We start from the raw sequence: 22,158 nt of genomic DNA, 5'->3' as shown, positions 1-22,158 counted from the left end.
TCCCATACAAGTAACAAAAAATACCCAGGGAATTCTCTATTATTGTATTTAAAAGAATAGCATGAAAATCTCCACAAAAATCTCAAATGTAATACAGCTATTTACAACCTCCATGAAAGGATTGTGATATTTTTATTTTCTCAGCAAATTAAGAATTATATCACTTGTGAGCACATTCACATCTCAGACAGATCTGCCAACCTGCTTTTCCCCATTATCTCCCAGCATACAATGCTCCCACTGCAGCAAGGGATTCTGGGAAATGACATGCAAAACATATTCTGTATGGAGAACAGAAATCCCTAGTCTACTAGCCTCCTACCCCAAATATCTTCTAATGCCCTCCAACATTCTCCTAACACCACAGATAAACCAGTATTGCGAGATAAAAACTTCCCAGTTTGGTCTACTTAATGGCATAGTATTCCCTCTTACAGAAATAATACATCGAGAGAGATGAATATGTTAACATACTCAATATCATTAAACAATAAGTGTATTTTCTAGATAGGGAAAAAAAAAAAAAAATCACCTAAACATGAAATGATATGTGAACTCCTCATTGGCAGTGGCTTACAAACTCCAGGATTGAAGGGGTTGAATCAGCACACCAACCAAAAGTTCTTTTGATGCCTTTGCTGCCGCTGCCCTAAAAGGGCACTTTGTGCCTCGAGGCAGCAGGGCTTGCTTTGTCGTTTCATAAGAAATAGAATTATGTAGGGCAGAGATAAGATTAGGGGCAGACTGCTGGCCACAAACCAGAAGGAAGCAATTAATAAAAACAAAGACAAAAATGTAAGTGTAGAGCTGACGGACTTTGTACCTTTCTCACTTTTGCGAGGTCTGTGAGCTCTAACAGTTCTGCCACAGGAACTTGTTGGCCTTCCACGTGAGAGATTATTTCTTGGAGATTTAAGGTTTTCGTCCCATCGTCCATCACAACAATAAGAACTCCAGAATCGCAGTCTGACAGGCCAAACTTTTTAAAAGCTTCCGAAATCTAAACAGAAACAAATTCAAATGATGTTGTTTACACACAACGGAGTAAAAAGTGAAAGAATACAAAATATATTTTTATATATATATATATATATATATATATATATATTTAAAGGAATCCCTTTAACAAAAAGCTTATTATCTAATTGTTCATTCATATTAATCTCTCCGTATAATGTGATTAAAAAATAAATTAAAAAAACCCCACATTTATCCAAATAAACCACACAGAAGGATGAAGACTAAAAAAGTTATATTCCCATAAAATTAAGACGGTCTTTTTCAATACTGATGATTTGGTCCAGCATCAATAACATGTATGAAAATATATCTTGATAAGGGTTAATATAGACAGAACATAACGTTTGCCTTATTTCAAATCTTTTCAAATTTGCAATCTTTCAGTTTGTACAGACCTTAGCAATATAGTATTATATTGATATAACACTTCTAATGTGATGAACACAACATACAATATGAAATACATACATATACTATAACGTATGTGTATAGAAAATAGTTTTGCATTGCTCTGCAATTCTATTTGTGAAAAGCCTTATTTCAGTAAGAGAGAGGTAACTGCCTCTCCAAAACAGGTTATTAACACATTGAACCATTATAGTAAATGTGCATAGTAGGAGCATTCATCTGTGTACAAATGCATTGGCTGGTTCTAAAACTAGGTGTGTGTGGATGTCCCACCGAAGAGGTTTAAAGGCGCTGCTCTAAAGCCATGTAAATTAGGTGTTTTTAAACAGATTGGGTACTCTAGCTAGGTTTCTGTGAGAGGAGAGTTGTCTCAGTGCTAAGCTGCTGTGATGGGTATTATGTCGTAGATAGAGCAATGTTTCTCAACCAGAATTCCGTAGTACCCGGAGGTTCCGTGAGAGGATCAGAAGGGTGACCTGGGACCCCCCTTGCACAGCATGGAGAAGGCAGACAGGCTGCTAAGGGGGTGGCCAGTTTCTTCCAATCAGATTGGCTGTGGCTGGGTAATGCAGCCAATCAGGAGCACCTGACTTATGTACAGTATAAAGGTGCTTTGAGAGTAAAAAAGGTGGAGTCTAATAATATTGAGTTATTATCCACAACAGTAAATTTAGATAAGTTTACAGATGTAATATTACGGATGTCAATGTATCTTTTTGGATAAAAGTTATTTTTTTAATTCTTGCCAACTACCATGCATTTTTGATAGTGGACCATTTCTTCAAATATTATGCATTTCATTTTGTTTGCCATTTGTTCTTCCATCACTATTTCATAGGATCTAGCTGTAGCGGGGGTCTCTATACAACGGATCTATTTTGTAGTAAACGAATGTTTCTTGGATGCAAAAATGTGAAAAAATAGTGCTGTTTGCTGCTCTGCCGTTTAAGTTCTCTCTACCTACCGCTTAGATTGTAAGCTCTTTGAGGCAAGGACTCCTTTTCCCTAATGTTTACTTTTAAGTCTGTTGAGTTTATAGATTCCCATTATGTCTCATAATTTTTCGTCACGTGTATTACTGCTGTGAAGTGCTATGAACACGGAAGGCGCTATACAAATAAAGATATGCATACAAGGCACAACATACACACATTTGTATGCAAATATGCTGACAACTAACCAATAATAATACAAATAAATCACCTACTTTTTTAATGTTAGGGTAGGCGTTGCTCATTTTGTAATATATTTATGTATGGCATCTTTTTCAGTTCACTGTATTAGCTCACTTAGGTACCCAGGAGTGTGTATACTAAATGCAGCCAACAGATATAAAATAATGTACCATAGAAGAGTGCCATAACAATTTACTAAACAAAAAAATAGAGTCAGACTCCCCTGCCCCCTTCTCTATCCTTTAATACCTTATGATGTCCCAATTCTTTCCACCAGCCTCCTCCAGCATTCTTACTTTCTCCTCGTGTCAACTGACTTCCTCTCTTCCTTCGTCTGCTTTATGTATGAACTTTATAGCTATCTGACTTTCCTGATCTGCCACCGGGCTATGTGCATTATGATGTCACCAGTATGATGTCACATTCTAGATACATAGCCTATCATGTACAACACCCAGTGGCTGACTTGCTTGAGCAATTGTAATAACTCATAGAATTAAAAATAGAATGTATCCAATTTCCTAAATAGACAAAAACCTGCTCCTTGATCTCAGGAACCACCATTCTAAATATGGTTACGATATTTTAAGAGGTGTCCAAATGCACAGCGGACAAACAACTTTCCAAAATATATAGTAGATTACATTTAGAAATAGAACATTCTTTTTTTTGTTCCTTAATTAACACTATGTCCAAATGTAGCATTTTTTTTTTAAACAAGTGAGCTCACTATCTGAAAGTTAATACATGGGTTAAATGGAGCTGGCCTTAAGCACGTCATGAACCATGTTGCCATGCATACAAAAGGTGCTTCAAAACAGTCAATCCCGGATTACAATCAAAGTTAGACAAAAAACAGTCTGCATTCACAAGTAGGGTTGCCAGGTGGCTTCTCCAAAAATACTGGACACAATGGTGAAAGATCCGACGCGCGCATGTCTCTCTGCTCCATGCAGTTTCCTCCTCTCCATGGCCCCAGCCCCAGGCTCCTGACACCTTTTCCAGATTGGCTGCATTACTCAGCAGCAGCTGGATGGAGGAAGCTGCCCAGCCCCATAGCAACAGCCCTGATCTCTCCCTGCTCTGGGAAATACCGCAGGCCCTCGAGTCGGTCAGGTCACTATGTCCAGAGAGGTAATACACATACATATCCAGTACAGGCATACCCCGCTTTAAGTACACTCACTTTAAGTACACTCGCGAGTAAGTACATATCGCCCAATAGGCAAACGCCAGCTCGCGCATGCGCCTGTCAGCACTTCCTGAACAGCAATACCAGCTCCCTACCTGTACCGAAGCTGTGCGCAAGCGGGGAGACTATAGAGCCTGTTACAAATGCCTTATTTACATCAGTTATGCACGTATAGGACGATTGCAGTACAGTACATGCATCGATAAGTGGGAAAAGGCAGTGCTTCACTTTAAGTACATTTTCGCTTTACATACATGCTCCGGTCCCATTGCGTACGTTAATGCGGGGTATGCCTGTATTATCTCATTTTTTACTGGACATGTATGCAAATACAGGACAGTCCGGTTCAATACTGGACACCTGGCAACCTAAAAGGTAAAGATGTGTTCCACCAACTCCAACAAAAGTCAGAGGATGTGTGGAATAATTTAGGACTAGGTGGCTGATGCCTATAAATAATAATTATAATAATAATAAAGAGCCAAAGAGAAAGAACCCAGCTTAGAAAGCACTCCGGTGCCAGAAGATGAGTATATAAATTATAATTAAAAATAATTTTGAATGAAATCCAAGTTAAAATAAAGTGTACAAAATGACAAACAAAGTGACAAACAATAAGACCTTGGATGTTGCCTAGTTAAGGGTGTATCTAAACACTTGACACTCTTTATATAGAGTGATATTCCTCAAAGTATCAGGGTAACTAACTCAGTGGTCATAGTATTGTTGCCCAGTGAGGACAGCACATTAACTCCTCTAAATGTGGAGGGAAATGGCAGCAATTTTCCCCCTACAAGTGTTTGAGAATAGAAGTGCAATTGAGAGGGTGAGTCCAATTACTCAATCTGAACTAGTTTTCCACACACCACACTCAGTAATAACCTTTAGATACGTCTGGTTGCAATTGTATACCCCAGATAGTATCATGCAGTTTAATGCTCTCATGTAGTGAAGCCTCTCCATCTAAAGTTATTGTGTAATTCTCTATTTAGTGGCAATTACAGTTATAGTGGTGTGTTGTGATTGCTTCATTAAGTAGTTTAGAGGTAAAGGAGCTTACCAGCTAAGTTTCTAATCAGTTTGTTATCTTAGTCCTGAGAGATCAGCTGCATGGGTAAATACACTTATAGATTCAACCATAGTAAATTGATAATTTGGTAACCTTGTAGCTCCATATTATGAAATTGGTATGAATTACATCCCACCCTGGCAACAAACGGCCAAATAAAAGCAAAAGTGATCAAGTTTAAGTTGCTGGAATCATATGCAAGATATGCCTGAGGCCAACTGTATTATCTGGAGTTCCAAACCACTAGCCTCTCGACAAATGCAGCATTTATTTGTATAATCCGGTTTTGGCAATTCCGTGTGCTCCAAAATAATGCTGCCTGCCTGTCTGTCAATCCCAGTTAGGGTTACGGGAGTTGTATGGAAACTAAGCCAGAGGCTAACTGTGTTATGTGGTGTTTGTAACCATTAACCTTGACAATCGCAAACAATAAGCTATTAAGGCATTAGAGATTCAGTAGGCTCAGACTAGTGCTGCCTATGTGCCTGCCAGCCGACGATCGTTTTGTGCGCATGCGCGCTTTGTCATGGCTTCTGGGTTAATAAACAAGTATTTTAAAATCATAAAAAAAAAGGAAAAGAAATGGAGTGCGCCAAATAAAGATGCAACTTAAAATAATGGACTAAATCTTAATATTAATTGAATATACAATAAATCATGTGACATGAACCAATCCGGAGCACAAAGGGTCTGGCAACATTTATTTATTTTTTTTCTTCATTTTAAAATCATGTTTGCTTTTTGAAAAACGTCATCTCTTAATTTACATTGGCGATTCTCAATTGGGGTGTGATCATCAATCTTGTTTGCCCCAACGTAATGGCACAAGCCTTCCCTGTTCGAGTACCATTAAGAGACGTATGCAGAACAGGGAAGATAATGGCAGTAAACCTAATCCCAATCTTTATGTTTTTAGGATAAATGTTCCGAAATGATTAAATACTTACACCTCTGATTTTAGTAAAAAAAAAGGAGCCTGCGATGCATGGTAGAGAAAGGAGTTGCAAGCCCGTCTGCCAGTAAAATAATTGAAAGCCATGGAAGTGGTGAGAACTACTTTGCAAGATGTCATGTTCCACCAGCCAGCGGTACGTGTACTATATTTTGAGATACCGGAGCAGGATGATATTTTGTTTGTTTTGAATCGAAAAAAAGTGTTTGAGTGAATCTTATGAGATTGCCAAAAACCAATGCTATAGCACTAAAACAAATTCATCATGGTAATTCTGCAGAACTAAAGTATTATAAGGGGAAGGTCATGAACTACAAGACGGATTAGTTTAAAGGCTTTGTAAATGTTAAATGTTGTTTGCCAAGTCTATTTATGACCAGTGAAATAGGGCCATTACTCAAGTTGAGATACACAGTAATAGGTTTATCACAAGTTATTCTAGGCAGCTTCTAAAAGTGCTACCCAGGGCGATAGTCTGATGGATAACAGCTACTAGACTGCCAGGCTTACATTGTTGGTGGGCGAGAGGTTGAATATAACCTCAGAGTTGAGGCTCCTTGTCTTCATTTTCCCCAGCATCTGTAGATGAATTGCTTTGTTCGTTGCCACAAGAATCTGAACTGGATCTAGGATCTGTGGAACAAAAAAAGCATTACATACATAACAAATTCTGTTCCTCATCAGATGGTGCAAGTTAGCCCTTAAAAATGGCAGGAAAAGGATAACATCTGAGTTCTTTGCACTTATTTACAGATCAAGTATATGTTGCTGAATGGGACTGAAGCACTCATGAATGTCAATGTGAAAAAAGCAACATGAAAAAATTGCAGTTTCATTGCTTTTATATTACCAACCTCCTTCTCTTACCGTGCACCCCAAAACTGGAACAACCTACCAGAGACCCTCACATCCACCACCAGTCTAAGTTCTTTCAAATCTAAGGCTGTCTCACATTTTAATCTGGTCTGTAACTGTTTCATTCGCCCATAATATAAATTATCTTTAACTGTGCATGCAATGTCTTGTATATAATGTATATATACCCTGCTCATTATGTAACTGTACTTGTAAACATGTATTATTTGTCTTAACTCTGTGCCCAGGACATACTTGAAAACGAGAGGTAACTCTCAATGTATTTCTTCCTGGTAAAATATTTGATAAATAAATAAATAAATAATATTAATTTAAAGCAGCATTACAAACATATTTATCCTCCCTGGAGAGCCACTTTCCTCTTAGATTGTAAGCTCTTCAGGGCAGGGTCTCCCTTTGCCTTAGGTTATCACTTGATTGCTTTTCTTATCCCCATTGTTTGTTCTTCTTTGGGCTATGTACTGTACTGCATCCACGGTTGCTATATAGATACAATAGGTACACACAAAGCTTTTAAAGTTTTGCACATTTTTGTGCACCAATGCAATAAAAACCATTATACGCAGAAACATATTTACTCAATATTTATCAGAAAAGATACATTGAGATATGAAACGTATTTTACATTTGTGGTTTAATACGAAACAGGAGCGATCACGATTGCAACATCACTGATGGGTGAACACACGAGAGTCCGGACGGGGCAAAGAGACACCGAACGGAAAAAGTCCCTATAAAACGTGCACTCGGTGCTTGTTAGTGAAAAGTACCCTATCTAAAGCTGTCAAACTGATAATCTAAAATCTAGGTCCAGGTGGCAATGCGAGTATGATGCAATTAAGATCAAATGTAATGGATATACGTTAAAATAATGGAGGACCAATCAGATGAGAACAGTAAATCTATATCAAACATATTCAGCACTATACGGCTGTTTATAGGATGCCTGTATACTGCAGTCACGCTAGCACAAGTAGAAATGAGCCCAAATTAGCACTATAGAGCTGTATGGTGGATGCCTGTAAACAATAGTCACGCTAGCACAAGTGGCTATGGGGTGCAGTAAACCCGAATGCGATAGGTGTGCGGCGATTGCCACTGCTGTGGGAAGGGACCATTAAATAAAATGTCCGTAAGCACATATCCCTACGCACAGTGGGAAGGTGTGGAGCGGTAAGTGGGAGAGTTGGGGGTAAGGGAAGGTGGGACCGGAATAGTGCCCTGTATGCTAGTTCCTCTCTTGTCCCTAAGGTCCAATTCCTCATAGCATAGGACAAATCAAATTACTGCCAAGAGTAAAAACAAGAGGTAGCTACCAGTGAAGCCGATGAACACCACACTGGTAATCAAGATATGCACATACAATAGGTGCCAAACCATATAAGTGACGGCTACCTGGTATCAGTAATGTCTCTAATTCCTATATTGTCAAATATGCCCACAGTGCATAGACAGCTGTTCATGTGCAGTAACACAGTTGGTGCTTGAAATCAATGTGTCTATGATATGCAAGTCTAGGGCAAAATATGTAGCACAGTGAGACCTCCCATACAATCTCACCCTCAATAACCTACCCCTACACACACACACACACACATACAAGAGGAGGGAAGGGGGGGGGGGAGGGAGAAGCTGAATAGATGTCCCCGAGATCGACTGTGCTGTCCCTGCGGGAGCGATAGAAATAACCTGTATGCAGCTTCCCATGTCCCGTTCGCCAGATGTGCCAGTCTGCTAATGACCGGGGCTGCTGTGTATGCCCCGGGACCGAGATATGCTCCTGAACCCTCGTGAAGTAGTGAAATTGCTGTAGCGCAGCTCCTGGCTATCCGACCATTGTCCAGTTGGTCTCATTAGTCTGCACATTGTCGCACGATACGTGACGTCACGGCGCTTTCCTCCGACGCGCGTTTCGCATAGGAAGAGAGGGTTCTTCAAGAGAGGGTAAGATCATCCTCCATTGCGGATGCCACACTATATAGGCACTGGCTAAATGGAAGGGGGCGGAGTAACAAATTATTGACGATTCAGTTAACTGTTACAGTACCAGACAAAAAGCATCAAGAAGGACAAAACACAGTACCAGTGGTAATGTTTGTGTGTAGAAAGAGCTCATATTTAGTGGAAGAATAAATGATAAAAACTGACCAAAAAACACAAAATGGATGACCAATGAATATAAATCCTAATGCATAGTTAGAAGGTGCCAATGTCAGTGGAACCCTAGAGGGTGGCATTAATTGCACACTCTTTAGGGTGGCCATATCATATCTACAAAAAGGATGTATATAAGAATCCTTCATTAAGGCCATTCAGGACAAGGGTATGGAGATCATATATCCAGCGGCTCTCCCTTTCATGACATGAACGAAAGAGCAGTTGTCTCATTTCTCACAATGATAAGAGGGCAAATCGCACAAAAGATGGAGGCACATAGTTAAAGTTTAAAAAAACGTGACGTCACAGCCATGGCTCCAGCCCCCGATCAGCCCTGTACTTTTACATTTTAGATTGGTGATGGGTCACAGGTGGCGAGTACTCCAGGGGTATTTAAGGGAGTACACAAGGGTATAAGCATCACACAGGTGGCAATAATCTGAGGAAGGGGCTGTGTCCCCGAAATGTTATTTTGTCTGCTGTGAGCATGTAGTAAAATCTTTGCAATCGTTTTTGCAACTTAAACTGTGTGCCGCCATCTTTTGTGCGATTTACTATGTTTATGCCCAGAGTTGGAACGTTCGAGCTTTGATGGGTTAGTTTGCACCAAGACTTGAATACTGTCTCTTTTTTGTCAATTGGTGTGCCTCTACCTATCCTTATAATGATGAGGGCAGCAGATGAAAACACCAGATTGCAAGGAGATTTGAATTGTATGGTAAAATCAACAAGGAGGACGAGGAGAAAACAGTAACAGGATGTTAAAGAAGAGCAGGAAAAGGGATAAAATGTGGCAGGGGACAAGAAACAACTGGTATAGCAACAGGAAAGGAGTTTAAGTGCACCCTTATCCTGTTGACAATTCCCAAATCACAAGCTGGCAACACATGGGGCACATTTTGTCTCAATCTGTCAGAAGTGGAATAGTATTTTCAAAGGAAAAGTTCATGTTTTAAATGAAAATATGAATGGATTGCAGGTGAAAGGAAAAAGTACAGGCAAATAATCCAATGTACAGTACAGTACAGTCTCCCTGCAGGAGTCACCTGTGAGCGCCATCTAGGGAAGTTCAGGGAAATAGCAGGTATGCAGGAGCTTACTGATAAGAAAACGTTAAGTACAGTTTACTCCAATATGAGCTTTTTATTGCCCTTTTGTTTGCAGATCATTTAGATCATTTTCATGTAACCAACACTAAGGGCCGTTATAGTTAACACAATGCTCTTTATGGGAGAAAACATGACATATCGTTATATTATTGTCCTTTGGAGATATGCAGCTCTGCTTATGGTGACATTAAGTGAATTAGCAAAGCTTTTTGTATCTGGATCTAAGTGAGAGGGGCTTAGCAACTATATTCATTTATGTTTCTGGCTCCTTTTTTTAGGAATTAAAAAAAAAAAAACCCCACATGCAGGGGGAACTGTTCCTTTAAATAGAAATACACAACAAGATATATTGCCGCTCTCCACCAGTAATGAATAATGTAAAAAATAGGGTGCATACAGGATAGGTAAGTACATATAAGGGGGGAGGGTACAGAGAGAGTAGCCCAAAAAGGACCTATTTGCACTCGCTATTTCAAATAAATGGTTAGGAACAATTGAATCCTTGGGAGGAGCCCATACACCATTTAAAAATACATATTAAAACAATTTATTGAACATCTATGCAAAGACATATACCAACTAATGGGTTAAAAATTGATCAGGGGGTAAGTGGGGACAGAGGGTAATGTACTAGGTGCCTCCTATGTGTGCTTGTAGTAATACCACACAGGTAATCCTATGGCACCAGTGGTTGAGTCGGATAAATATATCTATTCCCTTAATGGGATGTGCGTAGTTCCCTATTTCTCACATGAAGCAGAGGAGCAGGCATATAATGTTTACTACCGCTCTATATCGTCATACATACACTGCACAGAAACACACATGACCTGTTATAAAACACAGATGTTGTGCAGGCCTTCCAGTTATCCGTTTTATAATGACTACTGTCATGCAATGTTATAATCTGACTGGTAGGCACATAGTCTGCTGTAGTATATACTCTGTAATACGTGTGTACAAATGTATTCCTTATTTTATCATGGAGCAGAGAAAAAAACGACTCATGCAGCTATAAGCTGCTTACTGCGCCAACCAGTGTTTGCTACAAACAACCCAGTCTTAGTATAAACCTTGAATAGGTTCGATCGCAGGCTTGCGATCCTGCTGCGAAGGTAGTATACAACCTGGTCTCTCCGTCTTTCAGTCACCACTCCGACCCCGCGCCACCTGATGACGTCATGATTTGGACATCATAAAAGAAACCGACGTACGTTTCGCGCCACCTGGCGCTTTCTCAAGGTAATGCAGGCACTCCCTCGGATGTCTTCCCCTTTAGTATATCAATATAAAAGTTTTCTACAGGATAACTTTGCCTCCTCCCCTTAGTGGAGTTACTACGATCACGGAGACTTTGCGCCGGAGAGGAGTGGGCGGGTTATATGTCTAATCCCCTCCATGTTTGCGTATTTTTGTATGTCTTATATTTGAAGAATGTTATGCTAATATGATTTTCACCTATCTCCCTTTTTCCTAATACCCCAAAATTGAGAAGTTCAATAAAAAATGTGTGATAAAAATAAATACAGACCAGATTTTGTATCATCTATGGCAAAATCCTCAGAAATATCCAATATGCAACCATGCAGCATGGATAGTCAAAATGTTCACGTAAGAGAACAATTATTTTCCTTACTTTTATATACTAATCCTTGTGGCTGGAGACTGCAGAGTGCACTGGAGTTTATAGAGTTGTAATCTTTGCAGCCAAGTACTAAGCAGCCTCTGTGTTAGTGCCATTTTGCAAAATACTTAATATTATAGGCTAAAGATGTTAAATTCCAGACATTATCCATTCAGTAATGGGCCAGAATTTTTGGCGCCCTGCCAAGTTTTTCAGCCAATCAGCTTTGACTTCACATACACACAGAGTGAGAGCAGCTGTCAGACAGGGGAGGTGATTGGACAGGAGGCAACAGCAAGGCACTGACTCCTCCCCCAACCAACCTGCAGAGAGCTCTGCACAGGAGGGGAAAGGTGTGTGTGTGTATGTTTTGTGGGTCTAGAGGGGGGCAGCAGAGTTTTGTTGGTGTATGTGTGTCTGCATGCAGTGTGTGTTTTGTGTGTGTGGAGAGGGGCAGCAGAGTGCGTTTTGTTGGTCTGTATCTGTCTGCAGTGTGTGTTTTGTGGGTGTAGAGGGTGGGGGAGGGCTGCAGTGTGTCTGCAGTTTTGTGGGTTTACAGGAGGCTTCATTATGTGTTTGTGGGTGTAGAGAGGGGGGCTTCTGGTGTGTGTTTTGTGGGTGTAAAGGGGGCAGCAGTCTGTTTTGTTGGTGTATGTGTGTTTTTGCAGTGTGTTTTGTGAGTGTAGAGGGGGCTCCAGTGTGTGTCTCTTCAGTGTGTGTTTTGTGGGTGTAGAGGGTGGAGGAGGGCTGCAGTGTGTGTTTTGTTGGTATTGTATAGCGCCATTAATGTACATAGCGCTTCACAGTAGTAATACACGTGGTAATCATATAAATAACAAATAATATAAATAACAGGCCATGGGAATAAGTGCTTCAGACAAACGTAACATTTAGGAAGAGGAGTCCCTGCTCCGAGGAGCTTACAATCTAATTGTTATGTAGGAGGAACGTACAGAGACAGTAGGAGGGCATTTTGGTAAGTGCTTCTGCATGGGGCCAAGCTTTATGTATCATATGTCTAGTAATATCTACGGTGCTACTCATATGCTTCTTTAAGCAAGTGTGTCTTAAGGTGGGTCTTAAAGGTGGATAGAGAGGGTGCTAGTCGGGTATTGAGGGGAAGGGCATTCCAGAGTTGTGGGGCAGTCAGTGAGAAAGGTTTAAGGTGGGAGAGGGCTTTAGATACAAAGGGGGTAGAGAGAAGACATCTTTGAGCAGAACGCAAGAGTCGGGATGGTGCATAGCGAGAAATTAGGGATGAGATGTAAGGAGGGGCAGAAGAGTGTAAAGCAGGCCTGCACAACATACGGCCCGCATGTGGCCCGCCCAGCCTCTCTGTGCGGCCCGCAATGAGATTTATAAAAAATAAAAAAAACTTAAAAAAAAAAAAAAATGGCGGCGGTTCCCCGCGGTCCCGGGGGTGATGTGAGGTGCATTGAGGTGAGGTGCATTGAGGTGAGGTGCAGGGGGGTGAGGTGCAGGAGGAGTGAGGTGCAGGAGGAGTGAGGTGCAGGAGGAGTGAGGTGCAGGAGGAGTGAGGTGCAGGAGGAGTGATGTGAGGTGCAGGGGGTGAGGTGCAGGGGTGATTGGAGGTGCAGGGGAGGGTGGTTGGAGGTGCAGGGGAGGGGAGAGTGATGTGAGGTGCAGGGGGGGAGAGTGATGTGAGGTGCAGGGGGGGAGAGTGATGTGAGGTGCATTGAGGTGAGGTGCATTGAGGTGAGGTGCATTGAGGTGAGGTGCATTGAGGTGAGGTGCAGGGGGGTGAGGTGCAGGAGGAGTGATGTGAGGTGCAGGGGGTGAGGTGCAGGGGTGATTGGAGGTGCAGGGGAGGGTGGTTGGAGGTGCAGGGGGGGGAGAGTGATGTGAGGTGCAGGGGGGGAGAGTGATGTGAGGTGCAGGGGGGGAGAGTGATGTGAGGTGCAGGGGGGGAGAGTGATGTGAGGTGCAGGGGGGAGAGTGATGTGAGGTGCAGGGGGGGAGAGTGATGTGAGGTGCAGGGGGGGAGAGTGATGTGAGGTGCAGGGGGGAGAGCGATGTGAGGTGCAGGGGGGAGTGGTGTGAGGTGCAGGGGGGGAGTGATGCCAGGTGCAGGGGGGGAGAATGATGTGAGGTGCAGGGGGGGAGAATGATGTGAGGTGCAGGGGGGGAGAATGATGTGAGGTGCAGGGGGGGAGAAGAATGTGAGGTGTAGGGGGGGTGGGATGTGTGTAGTGTGCAGGGGGGTATTGTCTGTTTGTAAGACTTCTTGGTGAAGCCAGTTTCCTGAAGTTTGTGGTTCAATACTATATCAACACCGCTGATCGATGAGGAGTCTGTTCCTTCATCCGGGCATTCAGCAGATGCATTTCCACCAATCAGAGCTTCATCAATTCCACCTTCTGTTCTGGTGACCATCTTGTCTTATGTTTATGTCTGTGTTTTAAATATTAAAAAGTAGTTGTTCTTTTGTTTTGTTTTTAATATACATGCATTTGAATATTTGTACCACAACAGGTAACAGTGCTGCAGGCCAATGCAGGCTGCAGGAGAGGGAGTATTATGTGTGTGGGTGAGGGGGAGAGATCGGGGTATGAGAGATAGATGGGGAGTATCGCAAAGGTTGATAGTGAGGGTTCTGGGGGAGGATGATGAGAGGTGGTGGGGGGATATGAGGATGATGATGAGAGGTGCTGGAGGAGAGATGATGATGATGATTTTACCCGTGCGGCCCAATTTTTTTTCCCTTGGAGCAGTTCGGCCCTTCTCGCTTTACGAGTTGTGCAGGCCTGGTGTAAAGCTTTAAAAGTGAGGAGGAGAATTGCATGTGTGATACGGGATTTGATAGGAAGCCAGGAGAGGGATTTCAGCAGGGGAGATGCTGAGACAGATTTAGGAAAGAGTAGAGTGATTCTGGCAGCAGTGTTTAGGATAGATTGTAGGGGAGACAGGTGAGAGGCAGGAAGGCCATACAGCAGGTGGGTACAGTAGTCGAGACGGGAGAGAATGAGGGCCTGAGTCAGAGTTTTAGCAGTCGAGCAACAGAGGAAAGGGCGTATCTTTGTAATATTGCGGAGGAAAAAGCGACAGGTTATAGAGACGTTTTGAATGTGACCCCTAGGCAGCGTGCTTGGGCTACTGGGTGAATGATGGTACTTCCAACAGTAATGTGGAAGGATGTAGTAAGGCCAGGTTTGGGAGGAAGTATGAGGAGCTCTGTTTTTGTAATGTTAAGTTTAAGTCGGCGGAGGGCCACCCAGGATGATATCGCAGAGAAGCATTCCGAAACTTTGGTCTGTACAGCAGGTGTAAGGTCAGGGGTTGAAAAATAAAGTTGTGCCTTCAACTCTTCAGCCAGGGCATTATTGGTCAGTAATGCCCTGTTCTTCAGGGATTATTACTTAATTACCACTTTACTGGATCAGTCATAGGAGTGCCACTTTACACTATGATGATATTACTGTATCTCTATGACTGACCCGTGCATTACATATTTGCACACAGGAGTATAGATTGATGCTTACCATTGCAGGATTTAGCAACGCACCCTCAATAGCTCCTTCCATTGCTTTCTTTCTCAGGACGGAAGCATTTTTTACATCTCTAAACAGCAGCAGTGTCACCTTATACTCAGGAAACAGTTCCAATTCATATTCTGCATTCATTGTGACACTATGGAAACATATATTAGCTATATATATATATGTATATAAAAAAAAGTTAATATCGAATAGAATTTATAATAAATAATGATAAATATCTCATCTTCAGCCCCCGTCAATCCACTGCTGGATAAAGGCCTCCCGAGGATCTTCCAGGTATTGCAGTTGGCAAAACAAAAAAAGACAGAAGAATCCCTAATGTAATGCACTCTGCCTCACTCTATGATGTAGCTCTAGTTGTAAACGTAGTAATTCACTGGAAAGAGATGGAGCGCTTGTAAAGGCAAAACTCCACCTCCATTGATATAATATATTTGTATTTAATGAAACACATAAGAAGTTTTAAAACCTAATAAGCGCTTGATACCTGAGCTAGTATGAGAAGTACAAATGTCCTCAGTATGACATGAAGGACCGTAGTAAAATAATAAGATACTGTAAATAGCATTATAATGGGTTAACTGAATGACAATCCTAATTCCATCCAATGATATTCCACTGTGAGCGACTATACAATTATACAGTGAATATGTAGGTGCTTATATACAAGGTGAAAAAGTGTTGTGGGGACATGCCCTATAGATCTAAATGGCAATCTGTTGCTATGTAGCAGCCACTTCACAACATAATATAAAACTGCAGAAAAACATATTGCAGCTTATGTGTGAATAAGATGACAGTGATATCACTATTAGTGGACACTGTTCAGCCAATTGAGTACTGAACTAGTAATATGTCTGCTTATGGCTACCAGATGAAATCACAGTCTAACAAGCCAGCTACATTAGTGTCAAACACTGCACTAAAGAAAACGACTGAAACTCATGCAGGTAATTGCTAAATACAAAGTTTCAGGGTTAATGCAATTCCCCTAACTGTGATCCAGGAGAAAATAGCAATGTGTTCCCTGTTTAGTGTATTACATCCATGAGAGAGCTACATTAGTAGCCAATACTTTCAATACTCAGAAGCCACAGCATATTGATACTTAAAGCTGCAGTTCAGGCAATATCCTGCATGTGTGTTTTTTTTAATAAATCAGTTCAGTAGTAAGAAAAAATACTTTTAGCATTTTCTGTTTTAAAAAACAACAACTTTGAAAGACCAATTTTCTTGTATTCTATTTTAACAAGCATGCTTGTTCCTATAGCAATGATTTACATTCCCCATATTTAAAGATATCGCCAAATTTTGCCGATCAATAGACGGAGAACGAATTGACCTGCAGCTATGCAGTTCTTTAGGTAATTAGAGATTGCCCACATGAAACTATTGAAGTAAAAAAATAAATAAAAAATAAAAAAAGACTGAACTGCAGCTTTAAGTGACGGTCACAAATCAAAGTAGATAGACAGAGCCCATACATGTTGTAACCCATATCAATTCTTGCGAATAATGACTACTAGTGGTTGTCTCGTAGGCCCACATCTTAGGCTGAGTTCAGGGTAGAAACTACAGCTGCGAGCTTCCGTGCGCGCCTCCGCCGCGCGCTCCTGCAGCCCTGCGATCGGTGCTTAGCTGCAGGAATTAGGTCGCGGCGTTTGGTGAACGAACCAGCTCACGTGACGTGACTGCAGCCCCAAAAATCAATTTCGGTTGTGGCAGCAAAATGTAGCAGCGTCAACGCTGTACTTTGCCGCCGGGTGTAGTTTTCATTTTGAAAACTTCCACCGAACAACCCGAAATTGTGACGAATGTGCGCGCGCATGTCACGTAGTATTCACCCTGAACTCAGCCTTAGTTAGCTTGCTCTGTTACACAAGGTCTCTACAATATAAATCATACGGCTGTCTAGAAGACCTGAGCGCACCCGCGCTATAGACCTGATGACAGTTACGTCATCACTACCCAGATAGGAGAATTAAATGCGAAAATGTTTTAGGTCAACATGATGAAGAGACGCGTGCAACCCCAATACCTGGAAGATCATTGGGGAGGGTCTTCATCCAGTAGCGGATGGACAAGGGCAGAAGATGATGAGATATAGATATATATATATATATATATATATATTGATATATATATATATATATATATTGTTACATATAAAACATAAAGCAGCAAAAATCTCGAATTTTATATCCAGGACCAAAAAAGCTCCCTGACGCTGATGGACCAGAGACATATAGAAAACAAGTTATCACCCATTACTGAGATATTAAGTTATTTCTGCCCAACTATATGTGACACACAGCAGCCATGATCATCCCCTAGATAAGAGCGGTCATAAATAAATACCTTTATAACTGAATTGATACTCAGATAAAGGTACCACTTAGGATAACTGACCTCAGGAAATAGCATGTATTCCGTACAGAAAGGCAAACAGCAGTGATCCAAGCTCCTCCTCCCCGGAGTGACACTGTGTGTGCGGTCTGTGATAGTGTGATACAGGGGGACTGGCTGACTGGGACAGGATTTACCATGAGATAAGTCGACCTGTGATTGTGCTGCACTCACAGCCCGGTGCACCCGCTTAACCGCTCCGACAGGAAACTCCCGCTCCCCGTCTCCTGTTTTACTGCTCCGCCCCAGGGTTTCTTTGTATTCAAGTCCCCTTGAAACGGCGTGTGCAGTCAGGTGACTCTCGGCGGGTCGCTGTTTCCGCCCGGCTCCCTCAGACTGGAGCACACTTCTGTGTATGACGTCACGCCGTGCTGGGTGAGTGCTGCAGTGAGCAGGGCTGTGCGAACTAATCAGAGGCTGCAGCAAGAGCAGCACGGGAGCCATGTGCAGCGGCAACATGTATACAGGGGGCAGCTTATCACAGGCACCCAACGGCGGCCGGAAATAGTACCGCATGAATAATATAAATAGGGGATGGTACCGTGTTAGCCACAAGAATAGACCAACACAAGCAGGGTGGAAGTGACACCTTTTAATGCAGCGCTTTCCATTTTGTTTTGTTAAAAAAAATATTAATATTATATTGTAAAATTCTGAGGAATCCCAACTCTCTCTAATAGCGCGTCTCAGATCAGATGTATTATTAGGAACCCCAACCATCCAATAGCGCGTCTGAGATCAGATGCATTGTAAAGAACTGCTCAACCCTCTCTAAGGCTGGGGCCATAGAGGGGTGAGCAGTTCCGAGCCGCGCTGACGCTGAGGCACGCCTGCTGAAATCTGCACGATTTCATGCCCATGCAGGCGAGCCAGCAGGCGCGATCGGGAGGCGGGGGGAGACTGAGGGAGGCGGGCAGTGACGTCGCTGGGCCAATCACCCGCGACGCGTCAACGTCACGGCGCCGTGACGTTGACGCTGCTCCGCGATGATTGGATGTTTTCAGCCGACAGCGCTCTGAAAAACAGTTTGGCTGTCGGCTGAAAAATCCAGCGCCTCAGCACGCTTGCGGATGCTCGCGTGAGCCCCCTCTCAAGGCATCCTCATTGAGGATGCAGGGGCTCAGCGCGGAGCATCCGCACGGCTCAGCGCGGCCTGTCCTTCTATGGACTCGGCCTAATAGCGCGTCTGAGATCAGATGCATTTTAAATGCTTCTGTATTTGGTACAGTTTTCAAATGACCTGAAAATTGCAGAGAACCCTTAGGGATACGCGCAGAACCCAAGGGTTCCTAGGAACCCCTGTTGAAAAACACTGCATTAATGGTTAATCCATGATTAAAAAGAGCACAAGCTTTCATGGACCACAATGATCCCTTCTACATAACCAAAGGCCCATCATGGGCTTGGGTAAAAAAAAAAAAAATCTGCCTGAAGTGACCTGAAAGCTTGCACTCTTTCTAAGGCTTCGGCCATGTTCCCTGCTTGCTGGCGGAAGCGCGCGTCAGCACTGAGCCCCTACAGCCGCAATTAGAGCGGCTTTAGTAGGGGCTCACCTACGCTTCCGGAAGCGTAGGTCTTAGGGGAATTTAAAATTCCCCCGCTTGCCGGCGCGACAGGCCGGTCACGTGAGCGGTTCGCCCAATGAGGGCGAACCAGCTCCGTGACGTCACTGGCCCGCTCCCGGCCAGTGACGTGCCCGCCCCCTGGTGTTTCCTGACAGCGCGTGCGGTAAGCAACCACAAGGCCAGGGAAAGCACCCGCTTTCCCTGCGCCTCAGCACGCCAGCAGGGAGCCTGGCCGAGGCCTAAGGCTGAGCCCATGGTGACTCAGCCCGTGCGGAGGCGCGCTGAGGGAAAGCGAGTGCTTTCCCTGGCCTTGGTTAGCGCGCCGTCTGGGGGCGTGTCGGGGGCGGGCCAATGACGTCACGGAGCCCCTACTAAAGCCGCACTCATTGCGGCTGCAGGGGCTCACTGGTAAGTGAGAACGCACCTTATGCGCTGACCATGCCCGAGGCCTAAGGCCGCGGGCATAGTAAAAAATAGCGTGCTGAGCCAGCACACTTACCTCCTGCATTTTGTATGTGTGTGGCTTTAGCTGGCGCATGCGGAGGCGTGCTGAATTGCAGCCAACATAAAATTAAGTTTTCGTGCTTTCCGGAGTGGAGGGCCAGTCACGTGACCGCAAACATCCAATGGGAACGAGGGACTAGCCCCGTTTCCTGCCACGCCTTTGCTCTGCCCCCAAAGCGCGCTCACTGCATCGCCTGCCAGGACGCAAAAAAGCGCCAGCTTGAGCAGGCGAGGCTGAGCAGGAGCACAGCTCAGCGCGGCCCGAGGCACCATGCCTGCGGCCTAACCGCGGGTTAACCATTAACCCTTTATGTGTCCAAAGACATAGGCACTAATTCATTGTGTCTGGCACTCCAGGAACTTCATGATGTGGCTGTAATGTCCAAAGAGTGCTCTTTTTTTCAGCGTAGATCTCATTCAGTGTTCCCATGGAGCGCAAGGATGCAATATGAAGGGAAAGGAAAGAGGAGGAGGACTCCTGATCCATTTTCGGGTAAAGGGACGCTGTGGTCACATGACCATGCTTTGCTGGAGGACCTTGGCTGTCAAAGGTCATCACTTCCACCCGACTTTGGTTACATATATTTACCTACAGTAAAAAATCTACCTGAAGAAGGGACCTCTATGGGTCTGAAAGCTTGCACTCTTTAATCACGAGTTAGCCTTTAAAGGCATCACTTCTACCCTAGTTTTTGTTTCTATATATTTATATCTAGGAACACACATGTAATATTGAACTATACATCATATAAAATGTGTACACACATTCATTTTAAATTCCATTTCTTGCATCCGATACGCTTCGGTAAATAACCCCCATGGACTAACATGTTGAATAGCAGTAATAGTTTCTAGGTGACATGCTGAAGAGACCACAGGATGATGTCCCCAGGGGGTGCATGAGACTTTAGGTAGTGCAATGTTTTTTCCCGGCAGGGAGCCTCACACTAAATGAAAGCGTTCTTCTGTATCGGAAAACAAATCAATGACGTCATTTTAGTGTATTGTCGCAGAAAGATTTTGCAGTGTGAAAACACTTGTTTTAAATGTAATTTAAGTAGTAATTAGGTATTTAATTTCAGTTTCAAACCAATTTTAAGCTTTAATAAACATTATTATTAATAAACTGCTTGGGCCTTCGCACTCGGGTCTATAAAGGGTGGATTCTTGTTTAGCAAAAAATGTGTACTGTAAAACATCGTTGTTCAGTATTGTGCTCCCTCATTTGCTGCCTATGTATTGTCTTCATATGTATCTCTCGTGTGCATCCAGTATCCTCCCACCTGTGTCTCGTGCATTCCCTTCCCTCTGAGTGACATCTGCCCCCTCAAGTCTCCCTGATGCTTTATTTATCCCTTTTTTTAATCTCTATCACCCACGTGGCCCCATTACCTGCCCCATGAGCCTTTCACTCCTCTCTTTATATTTTGTCCTCTTCATCTGTGTCTCTCTGTCCACTTATGCATTATGTGCTTTTGCACACTTCCCCTAATCTTTATTTGCCCCATTTGTCCCCCACTTCTTGTGTCTTTGTCCCCCTGTATCTCCTGTGTAGTCGTGAAGTCTCGTGTCTTTTTTCCATTGGTTCCCCTGTGGCTCGTGTGTCCCAGGTTGTCCCCCGTATGTCCTCCAAGTCGTGTGCCCTACTTGCGGTTCTGCCTCATGTAACCCCCCCCCCCTTCACAAACCCCCTGTCTTTCAACTCCCCCTGTGCTTTTACCCATCTCTTGTCTGCTTTTTGAAATTTTTTACTACCCACATTTTGTCCCCGTGGTCTCCCATACGTGCTTACCACTTGTCCCTCATAGTGTGTGCATTCATATTCTCTCTCCGCCTATAATCGTCTTCAGCTGTGGTTATATGCTGCTCTCCTCACCCTTGCAGACGTTGTTACTCGGTTCTCCAGCATGGACAGGCTGGAAGGTTACTACTTCTCTGCTCTATTCAGCGGCTGCTTCCTGCTCTCCAGTTTTCTGTTCTCCAAACTCACCCGGGAGCAGAGGGATCCTTACATGGATGAGATCTTCCACATACCCCAGGCTCAGCAGTACTGCCAGGGTCACTTCAATCAGGTAACACAGGCCCATGCGTACAGGTAGACGTTCAGGTTTGTTTAAAGGGACAGTCTCACCTAGGACCAAAGTAAACTAATGGCAGTGGCATGTTTAAAGGAAGGAGTTTACCAAATACAAATCCAACGAGTAGAAGTATTGTTAAGTAATCTATTCAATTTATTATGGGCTACGTACTGTATGTAATTCTGTGGCGAAAGACTGCACTAGACGTAGAAACCAAATGTTTAAGTGTTTTACAATCTACCTAATTTCATTAAAAATGAGACTGTATAAAATCTTATGTAACGGGGTTTCCCCCCCCCCCCCCCCAATCGCAGATTATACTGTGGGGGTGCAGGAACATACAATGTTACTCGGGTGTGGTGCGTTACCTGTTGGCTCACAGGAGGGCTGAGCTTCCGCCACGGGGAACCTGGGGCAATAATACTATAGGTGCAGCGCCTCCACCTGCGATGGCTCCCACCAAAGGGGGAGTGGTTGATCGCAGGACAAACACAATAATCACATA

General features: G+C 43.4%; 2 protein-coding genes across 5 annotated transcripts in view; one reads left to right on the top strand and one right to left on the bottom strand.

The window, feature by feature from the left end:
- Positions 1–17,781, bottom strand: part of TPRKB (TP53RK binding protein) — a 25,120-nt gene extending 7,339 nt beyond the window's left edge. Inside the window, exons 1-4 of one of the 3 annotated variants that reach the window (XM_075599774.1) lie at positions 17,644–17,781; positions 15,083–15,230; positions 6,327–6,449; positions 824–1,000 (exon numbers count right to left, since the gene is read on the bottom strand). In XM_075599774.1, the coding sequence (XP_075455889.1) occupies positions 824–1,000; positions 6,327–6,449; positions 15,083–15,223 (441 nt within the window). In that variant the 5' untranslated portion in view covers positions 15,224–15,230; positions 17,644–17,781. Of the gene's footprint in view, positions 1–823; positions 1,001–6,326; positions 6,450–15,082; positions 15,231–17,458 lie in introns of all 3 variants that reach the window. The other 2 variants (XM_075599772.1, XM_075599773.1) reach the window with 2 other exon arrangements.
- ALG10 (ALG10 alpha-1,2-glucosyltransferase) overlaps positions 17,590–22,158 on the top strand; it is a 26,933-nt gene continuing 22,364 nt past the window's right edge. The window contains exons 1-2 of one of the 2 annotated variants that reach the window (XM_075599770.1): positions 17,590–17,881; positions 21,460–21,647. In XM_075599770.1, coding sequence (XP_075455885.1) covers positions 21,483–21,647 — 165 coding nt within the window. In that variant the 5' untranslated portion in view covers positions 17,590–17,881; positions 21,460–21,482. Of the gene's footprint in view, positions 17,882–18,496; positions 20,487–21,459; positions 21,648–22,158 lie in introns of those variants that run through there. The other variant, XM_075599771.1, reaches the window with a different exon arrangement.

Source organism: Ascaphus truei, chromosome 5, assembly GCF_040206685.1.
Source record: "Ascaphus truei isolate aAscTru1 chromosome 5, aAscTru1.hap1, whole genome shotgun sequence".
NCBI classification, from domain to species: Eukaryota; Metazoa; Chordata; class Amphibia; order Anura; family Ascaphidae; genus Ascaphus; species Ascaphus truei.
Note: the sequence above shows the minus strand (reverse complement) of the source record. Positions and strands in the feature narration are given on the sequence as shown.